This window comes from Colobus angolensis, unplaced genomic scaffold (assembly GCF_000951035.1).
Source record: "Colobus angolensis palliatus isolate OR3802 unplaced genomic scaffold, Cang.pa_1.0 Scaffold376, whole genome shotgun sequence".
In the NCBI taxonomy this organism is placed as follows: domain Eukaryota; kingdom Metazoa; phylum Chordata; class Mammalia; order Primates; family Cercopithecidae; genus Colobus; species Colobus angolensis.
This window is the reverse complement of record NW_012117110.1, coordinates 175,463-194,508: the sequence shown is the minus strand read 5'-3', so window position 1 is coordinate 194,508 and position 19,046 is coordinate 175,463. Positions and strand designations below refer to the sequence as shown.

General features: G+C 39.7%; 1 protein-coding gene across 2 annotated transcripts in view; it reads left to right on the top strand.

The window, feature by feature from the left end:
* The window catches only part of ADAMTSL3 (ADAMTS-like 3), a 418,202-nt gene extending 404,109 nt beyond the window's left edge, over positions 1–14,093 (top strand). The window contains exons 28-30 of one of the 2 annotated variants that reach the window (XM_011953860.1): positions 5,342–5,439; positions 11,043–11,257; positions 11,973–14,093. In XM_011953860.1, coding sequence (XP_011809250.1) covers positions 5,342–5,439; positions 11,043–11,257; positions 11,973–12,079 — 420 coding nt within the window. In that variant the 3' untranslated portion in view covers positions 12,080–14,093. Of the gene's footprint in view, positions 1–5,341; positions 5,440–11,042; positions 11,275–11,972 lie in introns of both variants that reach the window. The other variant, XM_011953859.1, reaches the window with a different exon arrangement.
* Positions 14,094–19,046: the final 4,953 nt, after the last annotated feature.

The following is a 19,046-nucleotide window of genomic DNA, read 5'->3' as shown; positions in this document are numbered from 1 at the left end:
ATCCCAAATGCCACCTTTAATAATGTTATAATAAAAATACTTAGGAAAATGTTTAATGTGTAGGAACCTATAAATAAAAATGTAACACATTATTGAAACACATAAAAGTTGAACAAATAAAAAACTTATTATACTCCTGAATGGAAAATCTCAGTACTACGAAGATGTCGATTTCTTTAAATGAATTTATGCATGTAATACAATTCCAATTAACATCACAGTAGAACTTTTTTTGTGAAATTAAAGATAATTCTGACATTCATATGAGAGATAATATGACAGTAAAGACATATATAATTTTTATTTTAAAAAAGTTTTGGAGGTATAGAGAGACTTTCCTCATCCTGTCAGAGCATGATGCAAAACTGTCATAAGTAAAATAGTACAGCAGAAGAGACACAGTTTATGTTGTATAATCAGAGCACAGAAACGGACCAGATGGACTTTAACATTTAAAGGCAGTTAATCATAGGAGGAAACATTGTTTTAAAAATAGAAGATACAAAACTACAAAATACTTTTCAAAGAAACTAAAGAAGATCTAAATAAATGGAACGCTGTAAGACTTATTATTACTAGTAACACAATGCTCCTGAAATTTATCTACAAATTCAATGTGATTTCTATCAAAATTTCATCTGGTTTCTTCACAGAAGTTGACAAACTGATCCTAAAATTCATGTGGAAATAGAAGAGACTGAATAACCAAAACAAATTTGAAAAGGAACCAAGTTGCAGGAATCAGACTTCCTGATTTCAAAACTTACCAAAAAGCTACAGTAATCAAGATAGTATGGTATTGACATACGATGGACATATAGATCAATGAAATTGAGTCCAGAGATAAACCCATATATGTATGTTTATATCAATATATATGTGTATATATATATAAATTGATTTTCTGTAAGGTTGAGAAACCATTTAATGGGGGAAGAATAGTCTTTTAAACAAGAATGCAGAACAACTTCCAAAAAAGGAAGTTGGACCCTTTACACCACATACAAAAAAAAACTTAAAATGAATCAGAGAGCTAAATTTAAGAGCTCAAACTATAAAACTATTGGAAGGAAACATAGGTGTAAATTTTCATGGCTTGGATTAGGAAATGGCTTCTTAGATATAACAACAAAAGCATAAGCAACAAAAACAAAAATAGATAAATTGGACTGCATCAAAATTAAAAACGTTTGTGCTGCAAAGGACACCATCAAGAAAGTAAACAGACAACCCATAGAATGGGAGAAAATGATTAAAAACTGTATATCAAAAAGGAGCTTATCTCTAAAATATGTAAAGAATACTTACAACTCAATAATAAAAACACAAATAAACTATCAGCAAGATATACAAATGGCCAATAAGGACACAAAGAGATGCTTTCCATTAATCATTAAAAAATGCAAATCAAAACCACAATAAGATACAATTTTAGGCTCACTGGGATGGCATTAGTCAAAAAGAGATAGTGACAAATGTCGGTGAGGATGTGGAGAAATTGGAAGCTTCATGCTGCTGATGGGAATGTAAAATGGTACAGACACTTTGGAAAACACCCTGGCAGTTCCTCAAAATGTTAGATTAGATCTACTGTGTGACCCAGAAATTCCACCCCTACGTATGTATCCGAAAGAAATGAAACATTCAGGATCTATATCCTAGGGCAAAAAAATACAAATAAGAAATGGAACATATGTCCACACAAAAACTTGTACATGAATATTTGTTGAAGAATTAATAATAACCACAATGTCATTAAGTGGAAACAACCCAAATAACATTACCCCATAACAATAAAAAAAAAAAAGGAAACAATTGGTGAAGTGATAAGCTGTGGTACGCTTGCACAATTGAATATTTGACTATCAAAAGGAATGAAGAACTGATACATGCTACAATAGGGCTAAACCTTGAAAACATTATGGTAATTGAGGGAAGACAGATGCAAAGGACTACTCTGCATGGTACCATTTATACAAAGTGTCCAGAACAGGGAAACTTATAGAGACAAAAAGTAGACTAATGGTTGCTGAGGCCTGGGAAAAGAGGCAATCAGAGGAATTAGGAGTGACTGTTAAAGGTATGGGGTTTCTTTTGGGGATGATGATCATGTTCTGAAACTGATTATGGTAAAGGTTATACAACTCTAAATTCCATTAACATTCGATGGCAAATTGCATGGCTTGTAAATTGTATCTCAATAAAGTGGTTAGCCAAAAAAAGAAAAAAGGCAGTATAAGAGAAAATGGCTAGCTAATGTAAGAAAAATAAGTAAAATCAGAGCACAGACTCAGAACATACACCAAAATGAATTCTAACTTGATTAAAGAGCTAAGTGTATAAGTAAGTAAATGCAAGTTCTGAGCACAGACTCAGAACATACACCAAAATAAATTCTAACTTGAATAAAGAGCTAAGTGTATAAGTAAGTAAATGCAAGTAGAACTATCATGACAGGAAAGACCTTTTTAAGCATAAAAGAAATTATAAGGACAAATTAATAGGTATTATTGTAAATAAGTAAAAATTGTAAGAACTGAATGTCAAAATTTTAATTTTTTCCTGTAATTGAACTCACCTTAGCACACAAGTCATTTTTGCTCGCAGTAGAAAAACCCAAACTTGGCAGACATTTATGGTTTTAAGCATAGTCATTTCCAGACTTAAGCCCAATTGATTCAAGATTTGCCCTGTCCTTTTTAACTTCTCCCCAAAGGTGGTCTAAGATATGGTTAGGCTTTGTGTCCCCACCCAGATCTCATCTTGAATTATAATCCCCATAATCCTCAAAATCCCCACATGTCAAGGGAGACACCAGGTGGAGGTAACTGAATCATGGGGGCAGTTTCCCCATGCTGTTCTCATGATAGTGAGTGAGTTCTCACAAGATCTGATGGTTTTATAAGGGGCTTTTTCCCCTTTGGCTCTTCTCCTTCCTGATGCCTTGTGAAGACAGTTCCTTGCTTCCTCTTTGCCTTCCATCATGATTTTAAGTTTCCTGAGACCTCAGCCATGCAGAAATGTGAGTCAATTAAACCTCTTTCCTTTGTAAATTACCCAGTCTCAAGTATTTCTTTATAGAAGTGTAAAAATGAACTAATGTAGTAGATTGGTACAGCAGAGAGAGGAGTGCTGCTATAAAGATACCCAAACGTGTGGAAGTGACTTTGAAACTGGATAACAGGCACAGATTGGAACAGTTTGGAGGGCTCAGAAGAAGACAGGAAGATTTGGGAAAGTTTGGAACTTCCTAGAGACCTGTTGAAGGGTTTTGACCAAAATGCTGATAGTGATATGGACAATGAAGTCTAGGCTGAGGTGGTCTCAGGTGGAGATGAGGAACTTCTTGGGAACTAGAGCAAAGGTGACTCTTGCTATGCTTTAGCAAAGAGACTGGAGGCATTTTGCCCCGTCCTAGAGATCTGTGAAACGTTGAACTTGAGAGAGATAATTTAGGGTATCTGGTGGAAGAAATTTCTAAGCAGCAAAGCATTCAAGATGTGACTTGGATGCTCTTAAAAGCATTCAGTTTTATGCATTCACAAAGAGATGATTTGGAATTGGAACTTATGTTTGAAAGGGAAGCAGAGCATGAAAGTTTGGAAAATTTGCAGCCTGATGGATGTGATGGAAAATAAAAATGCATTTTCTGAGGAGAAATTCAAGCTGGCTGCAGAAATTTGCATAAGGAACGAGGAGCAAAATGTTCACTGCCAAGACAATGGGGAAAATGTCTCCAGGGCACGTCAGTGGTCTTCACAGCAGCCCCTCCCATCACAGACTCTGAGGCATAGGAAAAAAAGGTGGTTTCCTGGGCTGAGCCCAGGGCTTTGCTGCTTTGTGTAGTCTGAGGACTTGGTGTCCTGTGTCTTAGCCATGGCTAAAGGAGCCAACGTACAACTCAGGCCATTGCTTCAGAGGGTGCAAGCCCCAACCCTTGGCAGCTTAACATGGTGTTGGGCCTGCAGGTGCACAGAAGTCAAGAATTGAGGTTCAAGAACCTCTGCCTAGATTTCAGAGGAATGCATGGAAAAGCCTAGATGTCCAGACAGAAGTTTGTTGCAGGGATAGAGCCCTCATAAAGAACCTCTGTTAGAGCAGTGCAGAAGGGAAATGTGGGGTTGGAGCCTCCATACAGAGTCCCCTCTGGGGCATTGCCTAGTGAGAAGAGGACCCCCATCCTCTCGACCCCAGAATGATAGATCCACCGACAGCTTGCTCTGTGTGCCTGGAAAAATCACAGACACTTAACACCAGCCCATGAAAGCAGCCGGGAGTGAGGACTGTACCCTGCAAAGCCACAGAGGAGGAGCTGCCTAAGGCCATGGGAGCCTACCTCTTGCATCAGCATGAAGGAAGATATGGGGTCATGTCTGGATGTGAGACATGGGGTCAAAGGAGATCATATTGGAACTTTAAGATTTGACTGCCCCATTGGATTTTGGCCTTGTATGGGGCCTATAATCCCATTATTTTGGCCATCGTCTCCCATTTGGAATGGGTGTATTTACCCACTGTCTGTACTTCCATTGTATCTAGGAGGTAACTAACTTACTTTTGATGTTACAGGCTCATAGGCAGAAGAGACTTGCCTTGTTTCAGATGAGACTTTGGACTTGGACTTTTGGGTTAATGCTGGAATGAATTAAGACTTTGGGGGACTGTTGGGAAGGCATGAATGGTTTTGAAATGTGAAAGGGACATGAGATTTGGGAGGGGCCATGGGCAGAATGATATGGTTAGGCTTTTTGTCCTCACCCAAATCTCATCTTGAATTTTAATCCCCACAATCCCCACATGTCAAGGGAGAGACCAGGTGGAGGCAGTTGGATCATGGTGACAGTTTCCCTCATGATATTCTCATGACAGTGAGTGAATTCTCACAAGATCTGATTGTTTTATAAAGGGGTTCTTCTCCCTTCATTTGGCACTTCTCCTTGCCGCTTGTGAAGAAGGTGTCTTGCTTCCCCTTCACCTTCTGATGTGATTATAAGTTTTCTGAGGCCTCCCCAGCCATGCTGAACTGTGAGTCAATTTAACTTCTTTTCTTTGTAAATTACCCAGCCTGTCTTTGTACATTACCCAGTATGTCTTTATAGCAGTGTGAAAAGGGACTAATACAGAGGAGAAGGGAAGCTTAGGCAGTATCTTCCTGACTCTGAAAAAGAGGTGTGTGGTCCACAGAGCTGTACCCTAATCCTCTTTAACTACCCCCCGGGGACAGTTGGTTACATTTCCCTTGTAACAGGTCTTCAGCTATCCTGCCTCAGTACATGATCTTAGTATACAGAACATACATGAGCTTGCAGGGTTTACACTGCATTGTGCTTTTTTGTTCCAGTGTCCTGGACGTTGCATGGGCCATGCCGTGAGGATGCACCAGCATCACACAGCTTGTCAACACAACGGCTCTGACTCCAACTGTGATGACAGAAGGAGGTAGGGGCCCCACCCCAAGGCAGCACACATTCTCTCCTGACTCAGGACATAATTATAACTGCCTGAAAACGGAATCCTTTTTAGTTTCTACCAACTCTCATAATTGACAGTTTTCTATTGTGATTTATTTAGTGTCATCTTCTATAGTATATATTATACTGAAATACTAGTTAATGTGCAATATTTATAATTACAAATTATTTGGATGTTAAACATAAAGGGACACCACTCTGTGTGGTAAAAGGGGAAAAAGGATATCATTGAGAAAAGGCAGATACTTCTCCCTCTACATACTAAGTTAATCAAGCCTAATAATATTCCAGTTAGGCTTACAGATTAAATGTTCTTAATGCTTTTAATGAACTGCCTTATTTCTCTGTTTAGAAAATTTTTTTTTAGAATATTGTCACAGTGGTTAGCAGATAGTTAAGTAAACTTTAATATTGTTGAGGAGGTTAAATAAGAGTAGAGTTGCCGGGCGCGGTGGCTCAAGCCTGTAATCCCAGCACTTTGGGAGGCCGAGACGGGCGGATCATGAGGTCAGGAGATCAAGACCATCCTGGCTAACATGGTGAAACCCCGTCTCTACTAAAAATACAAAAACTAGCCGGGCGAGGTGGCGGGCGCCTGTAGTCCCAGCTACTTTGGAGGCTGGGGCAGGAGAATGGCGTAAACCTGGGAGGCAGAGCTTGCAGTGAGCTGAGATCCGGCCACTGCACTCCAGTCCGGGTGACAGAGCGAGACTCCGCCTCAAAAAAAAAAAAAATAAAAGTAGAGTTTGCTTCTCTCCTTTTATAAAAGTCTGAGCTGGTAGATGGTTTAGGGATAGAAGAGCTTTGTTCATGGGGTCATCCAGAGATCCAGATGCCCTCCATCTGGCAGCTCTACCATCCCAGAGAACAGCATGCCAGGCAGCAGAAAGTGGGGAGAGAGCCTAGGAGGCACACTATCAGGGGCTTGGGAGTTCTGTTATATCACTCGCTTATTGTGTGACCCTGGACTGCCTAGCCACCTAATCTGCAAAGTGGGGTATTATAATCCATGTGAACTTATGGTTAGAAAGTTTTAATGATTTAGCTTAGTGTGAAGCACCGAGGCAGCCTGGGTCATGGAAGATGCTCAATATCTAGCTATTTCTTCCTCTTCCATGTCTTGAGTCTTGCTGGAGAAAATGAGATGACCTTGACAATTGGCTGGGTTACCATTTTGAGCCTTCAGTAAGGTTTGGCAATGTAGTGTCAGTTGCATTTCCTATTCCCCACAAAGTGATTTCAAGCCAAAACCATTCTCCTCAAATGGAAAATGTTTGGAATGGCTGCTCTCATTCTCAACAGACAACCTAGTTTTCTAGTTTGCTGAAAAGATAGAGACCACACACAGACTGAGATGCATCATCCCAGATACTTTACTTTCCGTTCACAAAGATAAAACACAAATACATACATGGGTCACATACGTATTTTTCTGAAACTTGCTTTTTTTACCTAAGAATATATTATAGATTACTCCCATCAAGTAAAGATTAACTTTATTCTTTTGCATTTTGTACTTAATATTCTATTCTACTCAATAGTCTATCTAAAGTTTGTACTTAATATTCTGTTGCTAATGGACATTGGATGGTTTCAAACATTTTGCTATTATAAACAAAGTTGCAGTAAATATCCTGGAACATATATCTTTGTGCACAAAGGGTAATATATTTATAGGGCAGATTTTTAGATATGAAATAGAATTGGTAGGAATGCTCATTTTGATACTACCAAATTGCCATCAAAATTTCTATACCAGCAATATGTGAGAGTTGCGCCCTTTTCATCAACATGATATAGGTTTGCAGCCTTTGAAAATTTTTGCCAATCTGATGGATGAAAATCTATCTCATTATAATTTGTACTTTCCTGATTACTTTTTTATATGACTTTTTTATTCCTTATATTTTTTTTCTTGAATTCATCTTCATTTTTTCTTTTCTGCCACCATTACCCTTGGCCACACCACCATCATCTCTCACCTGGTATACAGTCACAGCTGTCCAGATGGTCCACCTTCATCCATCCATGCTACTTTCCAACCCAGTCTCCACAGTACAGCCACAGTGAGTTTTCCCAAATGCAAATCTGATCCTACCATCACCACAAACCATCTCCCTGTTAGATTAAAATTACTTTAGAGGCTTTACTTGCTCTTAGGAAGATTGACCAAATCCTCAATGTGGCCTATAAAATACTACATGCGTGGCTGGACGTGGTGGCTCACATTTGTAATCCCAGTACTTTGGGAGGCTGAGGCAGGCGGATCACAAGGTCAGGAGTTCGAGACGGGCCTGGCCAACATGGTGAAACCCTGTTTCTACTAAAAATACAAAATTAGCTGGGCATGGTTGCACGTGCCTGTAATCCCAGCTACTTGGGAGGCTGAGGCAGGAGAATTGCTTGAACCCAGGAGGTGGAGGCTGCAGTGAACCAAGATCGTGCCACTGTACTCCAGCCTGGGCAACAGAGCAAGACTCTATCTCCAAAAAAAAAAAAAAAAAAATACCACACACTCAAGTCCTACTTTTCTTCACAGCCTCATCCATATCTCATGCTGTCTCACTCTTCATGTTCCAGCCACACTGTCCTTCTGTCAGTTCCTTAGATATGCCACGTACTTTCCAATCAAAGGTAGCAAAAAATAAGAGGCAGAAAATATAATACAGAAGATAGAGAGTGTAAAAGGATCTATCAAGAGGCTCAAAATCTGATTAAATTGGGTTTTAGACCAAGAGATATGAAAGTGAAAAGAAAGGGTAGACTTTTTTTTAATAATGGAAGAAAAATCCTAGAGCTGGGGGTGAGTCAGAGTGGTGGGGAGTCAAGTTACCATTCATTTTCTGTTTTATTTCTGTTTCCTCCAGGATTGGCTGTTCTGTTTTTATAACCTGGTGCTTTTCTTTCATGCTATTATATTTTGTCCTCAGATGTCTGGTGGTTGATGGATGAGGGATAAAGTTGGTTAGTATAGAGAGCTGTCGAGGGTTTCTTCTGCAGTGTTTTAGCCTCCTTTTTCCCACAGACCTCTTCTGCTGGATAGGTGTATGACCGTGGGCTCTCTGTAGGTAGGTGAGGTGTTAGATCTCACTTTTGAGTGGATGGACAGGGAGCAATGGAGACCCCCCATTTGCCATAGTAGGGCCTCAGGAAATGTCAGAGAGTGTTGTAGAGGGAGTAGCATTAGTGGCGTGGGTGGAGGATCAGTGGTGGGCAGGCAGTCTGCTAGTGTTTACTATACAACCCTGGGAAGGTTTTGGGAGCTGTGGCTTCCACTGAAAAGTTGTAGAGGGAATGGGAATTGTCAGGGTAGAGCTAGCTCAGACTTATGGCAAGGTGACAACATGAGAACCTACAGAATGCTGAACACACAGAAAGTCGGTTTCTCAAAGTGGTGATTTCTAACCTCTGAAATCAAAATCACCTAGGAAATTTCTGTAAAATAAAGATTATTGGGACTCACCTCAGACAGTGAATCAGAACCTTCATGAGATTGCCTGGCCATCTACATCATTTTAAAGCTGTTTGCTTCTGCCTGCTTCTAATAACCAGGCAGGCTTGGGATCTGCTGCCCTCAGAATCAGCAGTTCCATCTGGCTAATGGTGAAAGGAGTTACTTGAGGCAGAAGTGGAGCCAGACTGAATAGAAGTGAGAAATTGAAAAAAGCTAGTAGAAACAGGATTCCTTTATGATTTCTGCTGCCATTTCTACACTCATGCTTCACATAGAAAAACACACGAACTCCAGTTATGTGCATAGTGTGGATGCCCATACTGCATTCACCTGGCTCAGGTGTCCCTGTCCTGAGTCCTATCCTTGGCCAGGAGGAAGTTATGGCCTCTACTGGACAGACCTTGCTTTTTATTTATTTTTTATTTTTCTACTGTATACGTAGTGACCAGCCTCTGAGCTTTCCTGGGCTTCAGCTTCTGTGTTGGTCCATAGCTCCGTGTGCCCCTCTCATTCTTTGTATTTAGAAAGCTCAATAGTCCTGTCTGACTTCCCACTGGCCCTGCCTTTTCATCGAAGCAGAAGGGGCTGTTTTACAATCCGTTGGGCTGGAAATGAAAGTCAACTTGGAATGATTTATGCAAAGATGGTGAGGGATTTATTAATAAGACAAGACCACCCAAAACTTGCGCACAATAATTTGGTATTCTTTTAAATATATTATTTGAATATTTGTTCAAGCTTCTTAAGTGGAAAGCTGATCTCTGTATAGGGATGGTTGAGGAGTACTCAGTCTCTTCTCTGTTGTTCAAAGTGACTCAATTTTTGGTCCCTAAGATTCGTACCCACTGGGGAAAACAAAAGCAGCTAACAGGACACCCACCTCTTCCATAAACCCTATAAACAGTTTGGCAGGACAGTACTGTGTTAAGTAAACCCTTTGGTAGCGTCTCCCCCTACTGGCTAATCAAAGGATTGCTTCTAACTACATGCAATACTCTCAGAGTTCTGGATATCACAAATTTCTCCATTTTGTTACATTTCACGTAAAACACTCCTTATGGATTTATGTGCCCTGATGAGGAACCTTTAATAGGATAACAAAAATGTCTCATCGAATCCAAAGGGAGAACAGGGAGCATGCAGTCAGACCTCAGGAAAGACTACAACTAAGAAACAGGAAGTCTTTTTTTTTTTTCTCTTCTCTCACCTCTGCAGTTCTGTGTGTTTCTGCTTCATTTTTTGCTCCTTATGAAAACTGTTCTTTTCTATATTTCTGCCTGATGTGGCAGAATATCGCCACCTGCTACTCCAAGCTTCAGGTTTACATGCCTGGTTCCAGCAACCTCCAAATCCTAAGAGAAATACAGTTCTTCAACCAGCTCAAATTAGGGCCTCTTCCAGTCATCTTTGGGACTGGGAAGACACTCTGAGGCAATGCAAATGCGTCTTCAGGAGCCCTGCCTTAGGGAACAAGGGCAGATACCCCAAAGTGGGCCCACTAAGTTGACTCTATCTTCTTTAGCAAATGTCTTTTCAAAAATCAGAGGGTATTATCTTTTCATTCTGTTTTAAAAGGCAGAGATAGATTCTTCTTCTCATATGCTCTTCGGTAGTTTCTAACTGCAAGTCTTGGTGTGACCTAAATGTAAAAAAGAGTACTTCTTTTAGCAGACTAGATTGCTCACATAGAAAGTCATACACCACAGTATGTTTTGAGCACTTATAAACGGAAAATTGAAGTCTTGTGAATGAATTTGAGGTGGCTTATTGCAGATCATTAAATAATTCTTTTCTTTGCCAAAATTGATTTCTTCCATCTAGTCAGGATGTGTGTGCCTTGACTTGGTGTTGGAAGTCAGTGGAAACACATGGTTTGCTTGCCATGCCCTCTTCGTCAGAGCACATCTAAGCAGGTGCACTCCACCCCAGGCGGTGGAGAATGTTGTTACTGTCATTCTAGACTATCTGGCATAAAAGCAGAGGAATGTCTTGGTCTTAGACTCTCCGTCCAACCTTTAATACATAGAATATGGAGTAAGGTAAAAGGCTTGGTCCCAGCAAAAAGTTACACCCTGCCTCTCCTATTCTTTGTTTTTCTGTTTTGTTTTTCACTTCAGACCCACCTTTAGAAGGAACTGCACATCAGGAGCCTGTGATGTGTGTTGGCACACAGGCCCTTGGAAGCCCTGTACAGCAGCCTGTGGCAGGGGCCTCCAGTCTCGGAAAGTCGACTGTATCCACACAAGGAGTTGCAAACCTGTGGCCGAGAGACACTGTGTGCAGAAAAAGAAACCAGTTTCCTGGCGGCACTGTCTTGGGCCTTCCTGTGATAGTACGTACACCTCCCAGGTATCTCTACTGCCCCAGAGGCCTTGATGGCATCAGATCCTGATGACACCATCACTGCACCAGACCCTGCTAGTGATTACCTCATCAGTGTCCCATCTGAGGGGTTATTCAGAATGGATTTGGTAGCTTGGGACATCAGGAGATGAACTCCTCTATGTGGGTACAGCTCCATGTTCTCTAGAGAAAAAACAGTTAGATTAGTAGCATGCTGTCATCATTGGTTACTGCCTTTCTGACAAGCACTGGCAGTCTCTCCACACACTTCTCTTCTGCCTGGTAGTCTTATGTAGTAAGACAAAGATTCCATGGATGGGCTTGGATAGGTATGCTGTTGTCCTGAAATAATATGTAAAAATTAATTGTAGGTTTATTTTTCTAAGGAGCAGGTGCATAGCTTTCATAAGTTTTTCAAGGAGTCCATGACCCTGCAAAAGTTAAGCGTTGCTGCTCTGAGCACTCAAAGGAGCAGCATGGGCCAGAGGGACTGGGAGGGCCCAGAGAGCAGTGAGAGGTCACTTGGGTGAGCGGAAAGGGAGTCCAGTGCGCTTCTGACTCCCTTGCCAAGCAATGGCCCTAACCCAAAGCTGGTTTCTTCACCTCACTCTGTGATCTCAATTTATGGCTTTTCATAAAGTCAAATAATTTTTAATCAGGTCTCTAATATGCTATATGTTATAGATATTTTTTCTTTTTTGCAGGAGACTGCACAGACACAACTCACTACTGTATGTTTGTAAAACATCTTAATTTGTGTTCTCTAGACCTCTACAAACAAAGGTGCTGCCAGTCATGTCAAGAGGGATAAACCTTTGGAGGGGTCACGATGCTGCTGTGAAGATAAAAGTAGAATATAAAAGCTGTTTTCCCCATGTCGCGATTCAAAAACATATATTTCTTAAAAGACTAGATTCTATGGATCAAACAGAGGTTGATGCGAAAACACCACTGTTAAGATTAAAGTGAAATTTTCCCATGGTAGTTTTATATTCCAGTTTTTTAAAATGATGTATTCAAGGATGAACAAAAATACTATAGCATGCATGCCACTTCTCTTGGGACCTCATGATACCAGTTGAATCAAGAAATCACCAAGATTATGAGTGCATCATCCTGTGTTGCCTCTTTCCTGTGATTTGTAGACTAGCACAGAGTGGTACATCCTAAAAACCTGGGAAACACAGCAACTGATGACTTCCTCTTCTCTCAAGTTGCAGGTTTTCAGCAGGTTTATAAGGTATTCGCATTTTAGAATCTCTGGCCAGTAGTTGTTAAGATGTTGGCATTGATGGCATTTTCATAGATCCTTAAGTTTAGTCTGTGAAAAAGAGACCATCTGTCTGGATAGGCTGTCACACTGACTGACCCAAGGATTCGTGGAGGCATGGTATCTTGTCCTTGCTTTTAGAACACCCACGGAAGAAAACAGAGTAGATATTGCTGCCAGTTGTACAACTACAGAAATCTATCTATGACCAAATGAGGCATCTTGGAAGTCAAAGAAGAGTGGAAGTTAACCTTTTCTACTGATTTTGTAGTATATTCAAAGCTTTCTTTTAAGAGCTGTGAATGAAACTTTTTCTAAGCACTATTCTATTGCACACAAACAGAAAACCAAAGCCTTATTAGACCTAATTTATGCATAAAGTAGTATTCCTGAGGATTTTATTTTGGAAAACGTATAAGAAAGTAATCCAAATAAGAAACACGATAATTGAAAATAATTTTTATAGTAAATAATTGTTTTGGGCTGATTTTTCAGTAAATCCAAAGTGAATTAGGTTAGAAGTTACACTAAGGACTAGGGGTTGGAGCCAGGATTTAGTTTAAGATTTGGGGGAAAGGGTAAGGGTTAGTTTCAGTTTTAGGATTAGAGCTAGAATTGGGTTAGGTGAGAAAGGAAGTTAAGGTTAAGGCTACAGTTGGCTTTAAGGGTAAGGGTTAGGAACAGGTTAGGTCAGGGTTGGACTGGGTTTGATTGGGGCCAGTGCTGGTGTTAGTGATAGTGTCAGGATGGAGGTTAGGTTTGGAGTTAGTGTTGTTGCTGAAGTGAGTTCAGGCTAGCATTAAATTGAAAATTCTGAAGCTGATTTGGTTATGGGGTCTTCCCCATGAATTACTACCAGTTGTGTCTTTAGATGGCACACAAGTCCAAATAAGTGGTCATACTTCTTTATTCAGGGTCTCAGCTGCCTGTACACCTGCTGCCTACATCTTCTTGGCAACAAAGTTACCTGCAGCAGGCTGTGCTGGGCCTAGTCCCTGGTCAGTAATAACTGAACAGTGCATTTTGGCTTTGGATGTGTCTGTGGACGAGCTTGCTGAGTTTCTCTACCGTATTCTGAGCACACAGTCTCTTTTGTTCTAACTGCAGCCTTACTGACACTGGGATGAGCACTACTGTATGTGGAGGGTTTGGTGATTGGGAATGGATGCAGGACAGTGAGGAGGACACACCAGCCCATGAGTTGTTAATCATCAATCACATTTGATTGTTGAAGGTTATTAAATTAAAAGAAAGACCATTTGTAACATACTCTTTGTATATATTTATTATATGAAAGGTGCAATATTTTATTTTGTACAGTATGTAATAAAGACATGGGACATATATTTTTCTTATTAACAAAATTTCTTATTAAATTGCTTCACTTTGTATTTAAAGTTAAAAGTTACTATTTTTCATTTGCTATTGTACTTTCATTGTTGTCATTCAATTGACATTCCTGTGTACTGTATTTTACTACTGTTTTTATAACATGAGAGTTAATGTTTCTGTTTCATGATCCTTATGTAATTCAGAAATAAATTTACTTTGATTATTCAGTGGCATCCTTATAAATGTAAGCAGCTTATGTGTGTTATTTTTTGATAGCCTGGGGTCTTGTCATTGTGGCTGCCCCTCTGTCAGTCTAAGAGCAACCCCAGTGGGTTTGATTCCCTGGACTATCCTTCGGAGTGTGGATTACAAGACTCAGCAGATATCACAAAGATTCACTCTAATGCCCTCATTCTACTCATTTGCATAGTGTGAATCATATTTAAAAGAATCTCAAGAGCAGCAGAAGAAAGAAGTCCCAAACAGACAACCTGAAACAGGTATTGAAGTAAGTGGTAGTTGGAAGAGCAAGAGGTACTAATAGCCTTTTAATTTTTTACAGACTTTTTTTAGAGCAGTTTTAATTTTGCAACAAAATTGATCAGAAGTTACAAAGATTTCCCATATATACCTCATGTCCCAACACATCCCCCATCATCAGCATCCGCCACCAGAATGGTACATTTGTTACAACTGATGAACCTCCATTGACGCATCGTCATAGTCCAAAGTGCACAGTTTACAATAGCTGGGATAAATCCCACTTAGTCATGGTGTATAATTCGTTTTATAAATCGTTAGATTCAACTTGCTAATGTTTGCTGAGGATTTTTGCATGTATTTTCATGAGAGATTGGTCTGTAGTTTTCTTTTTTTTTTTTCGTGTGTGTGTGTGTGTGTGAGACCAAGCCTCCCACTATTGCCCAGGCTGGAATGCAGTGGCGCGATCTCGGCTCACTGCAACCTCTGTCTCCTGGGTTCGAGCAATTCTCCTGCCTCAGACTCCTGAGTAGCTGGGATTACAGGCCTGCACCACCAAGTCCGGCTAATTTTTGTATTTTTAGTAGAAACAGGGTTTCACCATATTGGTCAGGCTGATCTCAAACTCCTGATCTCAGGTGATCCACCCGCCTTGGCCTCCAAAGTGCTGGGATTACAGGCATGAGCCACTGGGCCTGGCCAGTTTTCTTTTCTTGTAATATTTTTGTCTGGGTTTGGTATTAGGGTGATACTGGCCTCATAGAATGAGTTAGGAAATATTAACTCTGCTTCTGTCCTCTGAAACAGATTGTAGAAAATTGCTATTTCTTTTTTAAATGTTTGGTAGAATTAACCAGTGAACCTGTTTTGGCCTAGTGCTTTCTGGTTTTGAAGATTATCAAGTATTGACTGAATTTATTTAATAGAAATAAGCCTATTTGGATTGTCTGTTTCTTTTTGTGTGAGTTTTGGCAGATTGTTTCTTTGTATGAATTTTGACAGATTGTGTCAAGGAATCGGTCTATGTCTTCTAGGTTATAAAATTGTAGGCATAAAGTTCTTCGTGGTATTCCTCTATTATCCTTTTAATCCCCATAGTGTTTGTAGTGATGTCTCCTCTTTCATTTCTCATATAGTAATTTGTATCCTTTCTGGTTTTTTTTTTTTTCTTAGTTTTGCTGGAGACTTACTGAGTTTATTGATTTTTTTTCAAAGAACCAGTGTTTATTTAATTCTATTGATTCCTTGTTTTCACTTTCATTGATTTCGGTTCTGATTATTTCTTTTCTTTGTCTGCCTTTGGATTTTATTTATTATTTATTTAGGAGACAGATTCTCATTCTCTCACCCAGACTGGAGTGCAGTGGTGTGATCTTGGCTCAGTGCAACCTCCTCCTGCCAGGTTCAAGCAATTCTAGTGCCTCCACCTCCCGAGTAGCCAGGACTATGAGTATAGACCACCAAGCCTGGCTAACTTTTTGTATTTTTAGTAGAGACAGGGTTTTGCCATGTTGCCCAGGCTAGTCTTGAACTCCTGAGCTCAGGCAATCTGCCCACCTTGGCCTCCCAATTACAGGCATGAGCCACTGTGCTTTACTTTGTTTTTTGTTTGTTTGGTTTTGTTTTGTTTTTGAGATGGAGTCTTGCCCTGTCATCCAGGCTGGAGTGCAGCGGCTTGATCTCAGCTCACTGCAACCTCTGCCTCCCAGGTTCAAGCCATTTTCCTGCCTTAGCCTCCTGAGTAGCTGGGAATACAGGCATGAGCCACCGTGCTTTACTTTGTTTTTTTTTTGTTTTTTTTTTTTAAGATGGAGTCTTGCCCTGTCACCCAGGCAGGAGTGCAGCAGCTCGATCTCGGCTCACCGCAACCTGTTCCTCCCGGGTTCAAGCGATTCTCCTGCCTCAGCCTCCTGAGTAACTGGGACTACAGGCATGCACCACCATGCCCAGCTAATTTTTGTATTTTTAGTAGAGATAGGGTTTCATCATGTTGGCCAGGCTGCTCTCAAACTCCTGACTTCTTGTGATCCACCCCCCTCGGCCTCCCAAACTGCTGGGATTGCAAGTGTGAGTCATGGCACCCGACCTACTTTGGATTTAATTTGCTCTTCTTTTCTGTTTTCTTCAGGTGTAAACTTAGAATACTGATTTAAGATCTTTCTTCTTTCCTAATATATGTGTTCAATGCCTTATATTTCCCCATAGCACTGTTTTTACTGTATCCCACAAATTTTGATAAATTGTGTTTCCATTTTCATTTGATTCAAAATATTTTTAAATTTCTCTTGAGAATTTCTGATCCACATATAACTTAGAAATATGTTGTTTAATCTCCACATATTTTGAGATTTTCCAGTTACCTTTCTGTTATTGGTTTATAATTTAATTTCCCCATGGCCTAAAAGCAGACATTGTATGATTTCTATTCTTTTAAATGTGTTAAAGTGTGTTTCTATTGATCCAACAGATCATTTATTCAAAATAATAATTAGCAATAATATATTTGATTATAAATAAAGAATAAGAACAATAAGTTTTCATTTTTATCTTCACTTACTCTTATTCCAATGTTCTTCCTTTCTTGATATACATCCAGGTTACCGACCTGTATCATTTTCCTTCTTTGCAAGGAACTTTTCTTTAACGTTTCTTTCAAGGCAGGTTTACTGGCAAATAATTCCCTCAATTTTTGTTTGAGAAAGTCTTTATTTCTCCTTCACTTACAAAGAGTAATTTCACAGAATATAGAATTCTAGGTTGGTGGTGCTTTTTTCCCCCTCTCTCAACACTTTAAATATTTCACTCCATTCTCCTCTTGCTTACACAATTTCTGAGGAGAAGTTGGATGTATTTCTCGACTTCTCCATAGGTAAGGTGATTTTTTTTCCCTCTGGGTTCTTTCAGAATTTTCTCATCTTTTGATATATATATATATATATTTTTTTTTTTTTATAGTTTACAACTTAGGCGGCTACATGTAGTTTCTCTGTGGGCATTTATCCTGCTTGATGTTTTCTGAGCTTCCTGGATCTGTGATTTGGTGTCTCACATTGAGAGAAATTCTCAGCCATTATTGTTTCAAATATTTCTCCTGTTTCTTTCTCTTCTGCTTCTGGAATTCCCATCACATGTTACATCTTTTGCAGTTGTCTCACAGTTCTTGCATATACTCTATTTTTTTCAATCTTTTTCCCCTTTTCAGTTTTGGACATTACCATGAGATATTCTCAAGCTCAGAGATGTCTTTCCTCAGCAGAATCCAGTTTACTAATAAGCCTGTCAAAGGCATTCTTCATTTTTGTTACAGTGTTTTTAATCTATAGCATTTCTTTTTGGTTCTTTCTTACAATTTCCATCTCTGATTAAACTGCCCATATATACAGAGCATATATACTAACTCGTGAATGCAGACACCCACATCTATTTTTTTGTGTATCTATGAATTCATAGTGAAACCCTGGATGCTATTTCAGCACCATAGCACTCATTATAATCTGCATCTTTTTATGTTATTTTAGGTTCCGGCGTACATGTGCACAATATGCAGGTTTGTTACATAGGTAAGCCATAGTGGTTTGCTGCACCTATCGACTCATCACCTAATTATTAAGCCCAGCATGCATTAGCTGTTTTCCCTGATGCTCTCCCCGACCACCCTCCCCTGACAGGCCCCAGTAAGTGTTGTTCCCCTCCCTGTGTGCATGTGTTTTCATCTTTCAGCTCCCACTTATGAAGGAGAACATGTAGTATTTGGTTTTATGTTCCTACATTAGTTTGCTAAGGATAATGACTTCCAGCTCCATCCATGTGACTGCAAAGAACATGATCTCATTCCTTTTTATGGCTGTGTAGTATTCCATGGTGTATGTGTATGACATTTTCTTTATCCAGTCTATCACTGATGGGCATTTGGGTTGATTCCATATCTTTGCTATTGTGAATAGTGCTATCTGCATCTTTTTCTTATTTGTAACATTTCTCTGATAGAAGCCTCATTATTTACACTATATTTTCTCAGTTCAACCTTATTATACTCATAGTTTAGAATTGATAACACATACCCCTGTCAGAGAAAAAAAATTACAAACTAGAGTACAGTGTTTATATACAATCATTTTTGTCTTTAGCTTTATAGTTGCCAATCTTAATGCTTGTCCAAAGTTTCTTAGGTAATCTCCTTTCTTTACAATCCCACATCCTGGGTGACAGTTTTTATAATTTACATACTGTGAAATTAACTTGGTGGATTCTAATGGTTTTGACAAATGCAGAGTTGTGTATCAACCACCAATTTCTTAGTTCCTCTCCACCCCAAATTCTTTTGTCCTGCTTCTTTGTAGTCAATTACTCCCACCCCCACCCCCAGCAATCATTTACTATTTTCTCTCCCTATAGTTGTGCCTTTTCCAGAAATTTATATAAATGGAATCATATAACATGTAGTCTTTTGGGTCTGGCTTTTTTCACTTACCAAAATACATTTAAGTTTTATGCATGTGAAATGGGCCATGGGTTAAGAAAAACAACCTAGGGGCCATGAATTAAGAAAAACAACCTAGGGGCCATGGGTTAAGAAAAACAACCTAGGCCATGAATTAAGAAAAACAACACCAGGTGGCCATGGGTAATTGAGAAAAACACCCAATGTTCCCGGAATTCAAACAGAAAAACAATTCCAGGAAAACCCCCCCATGCG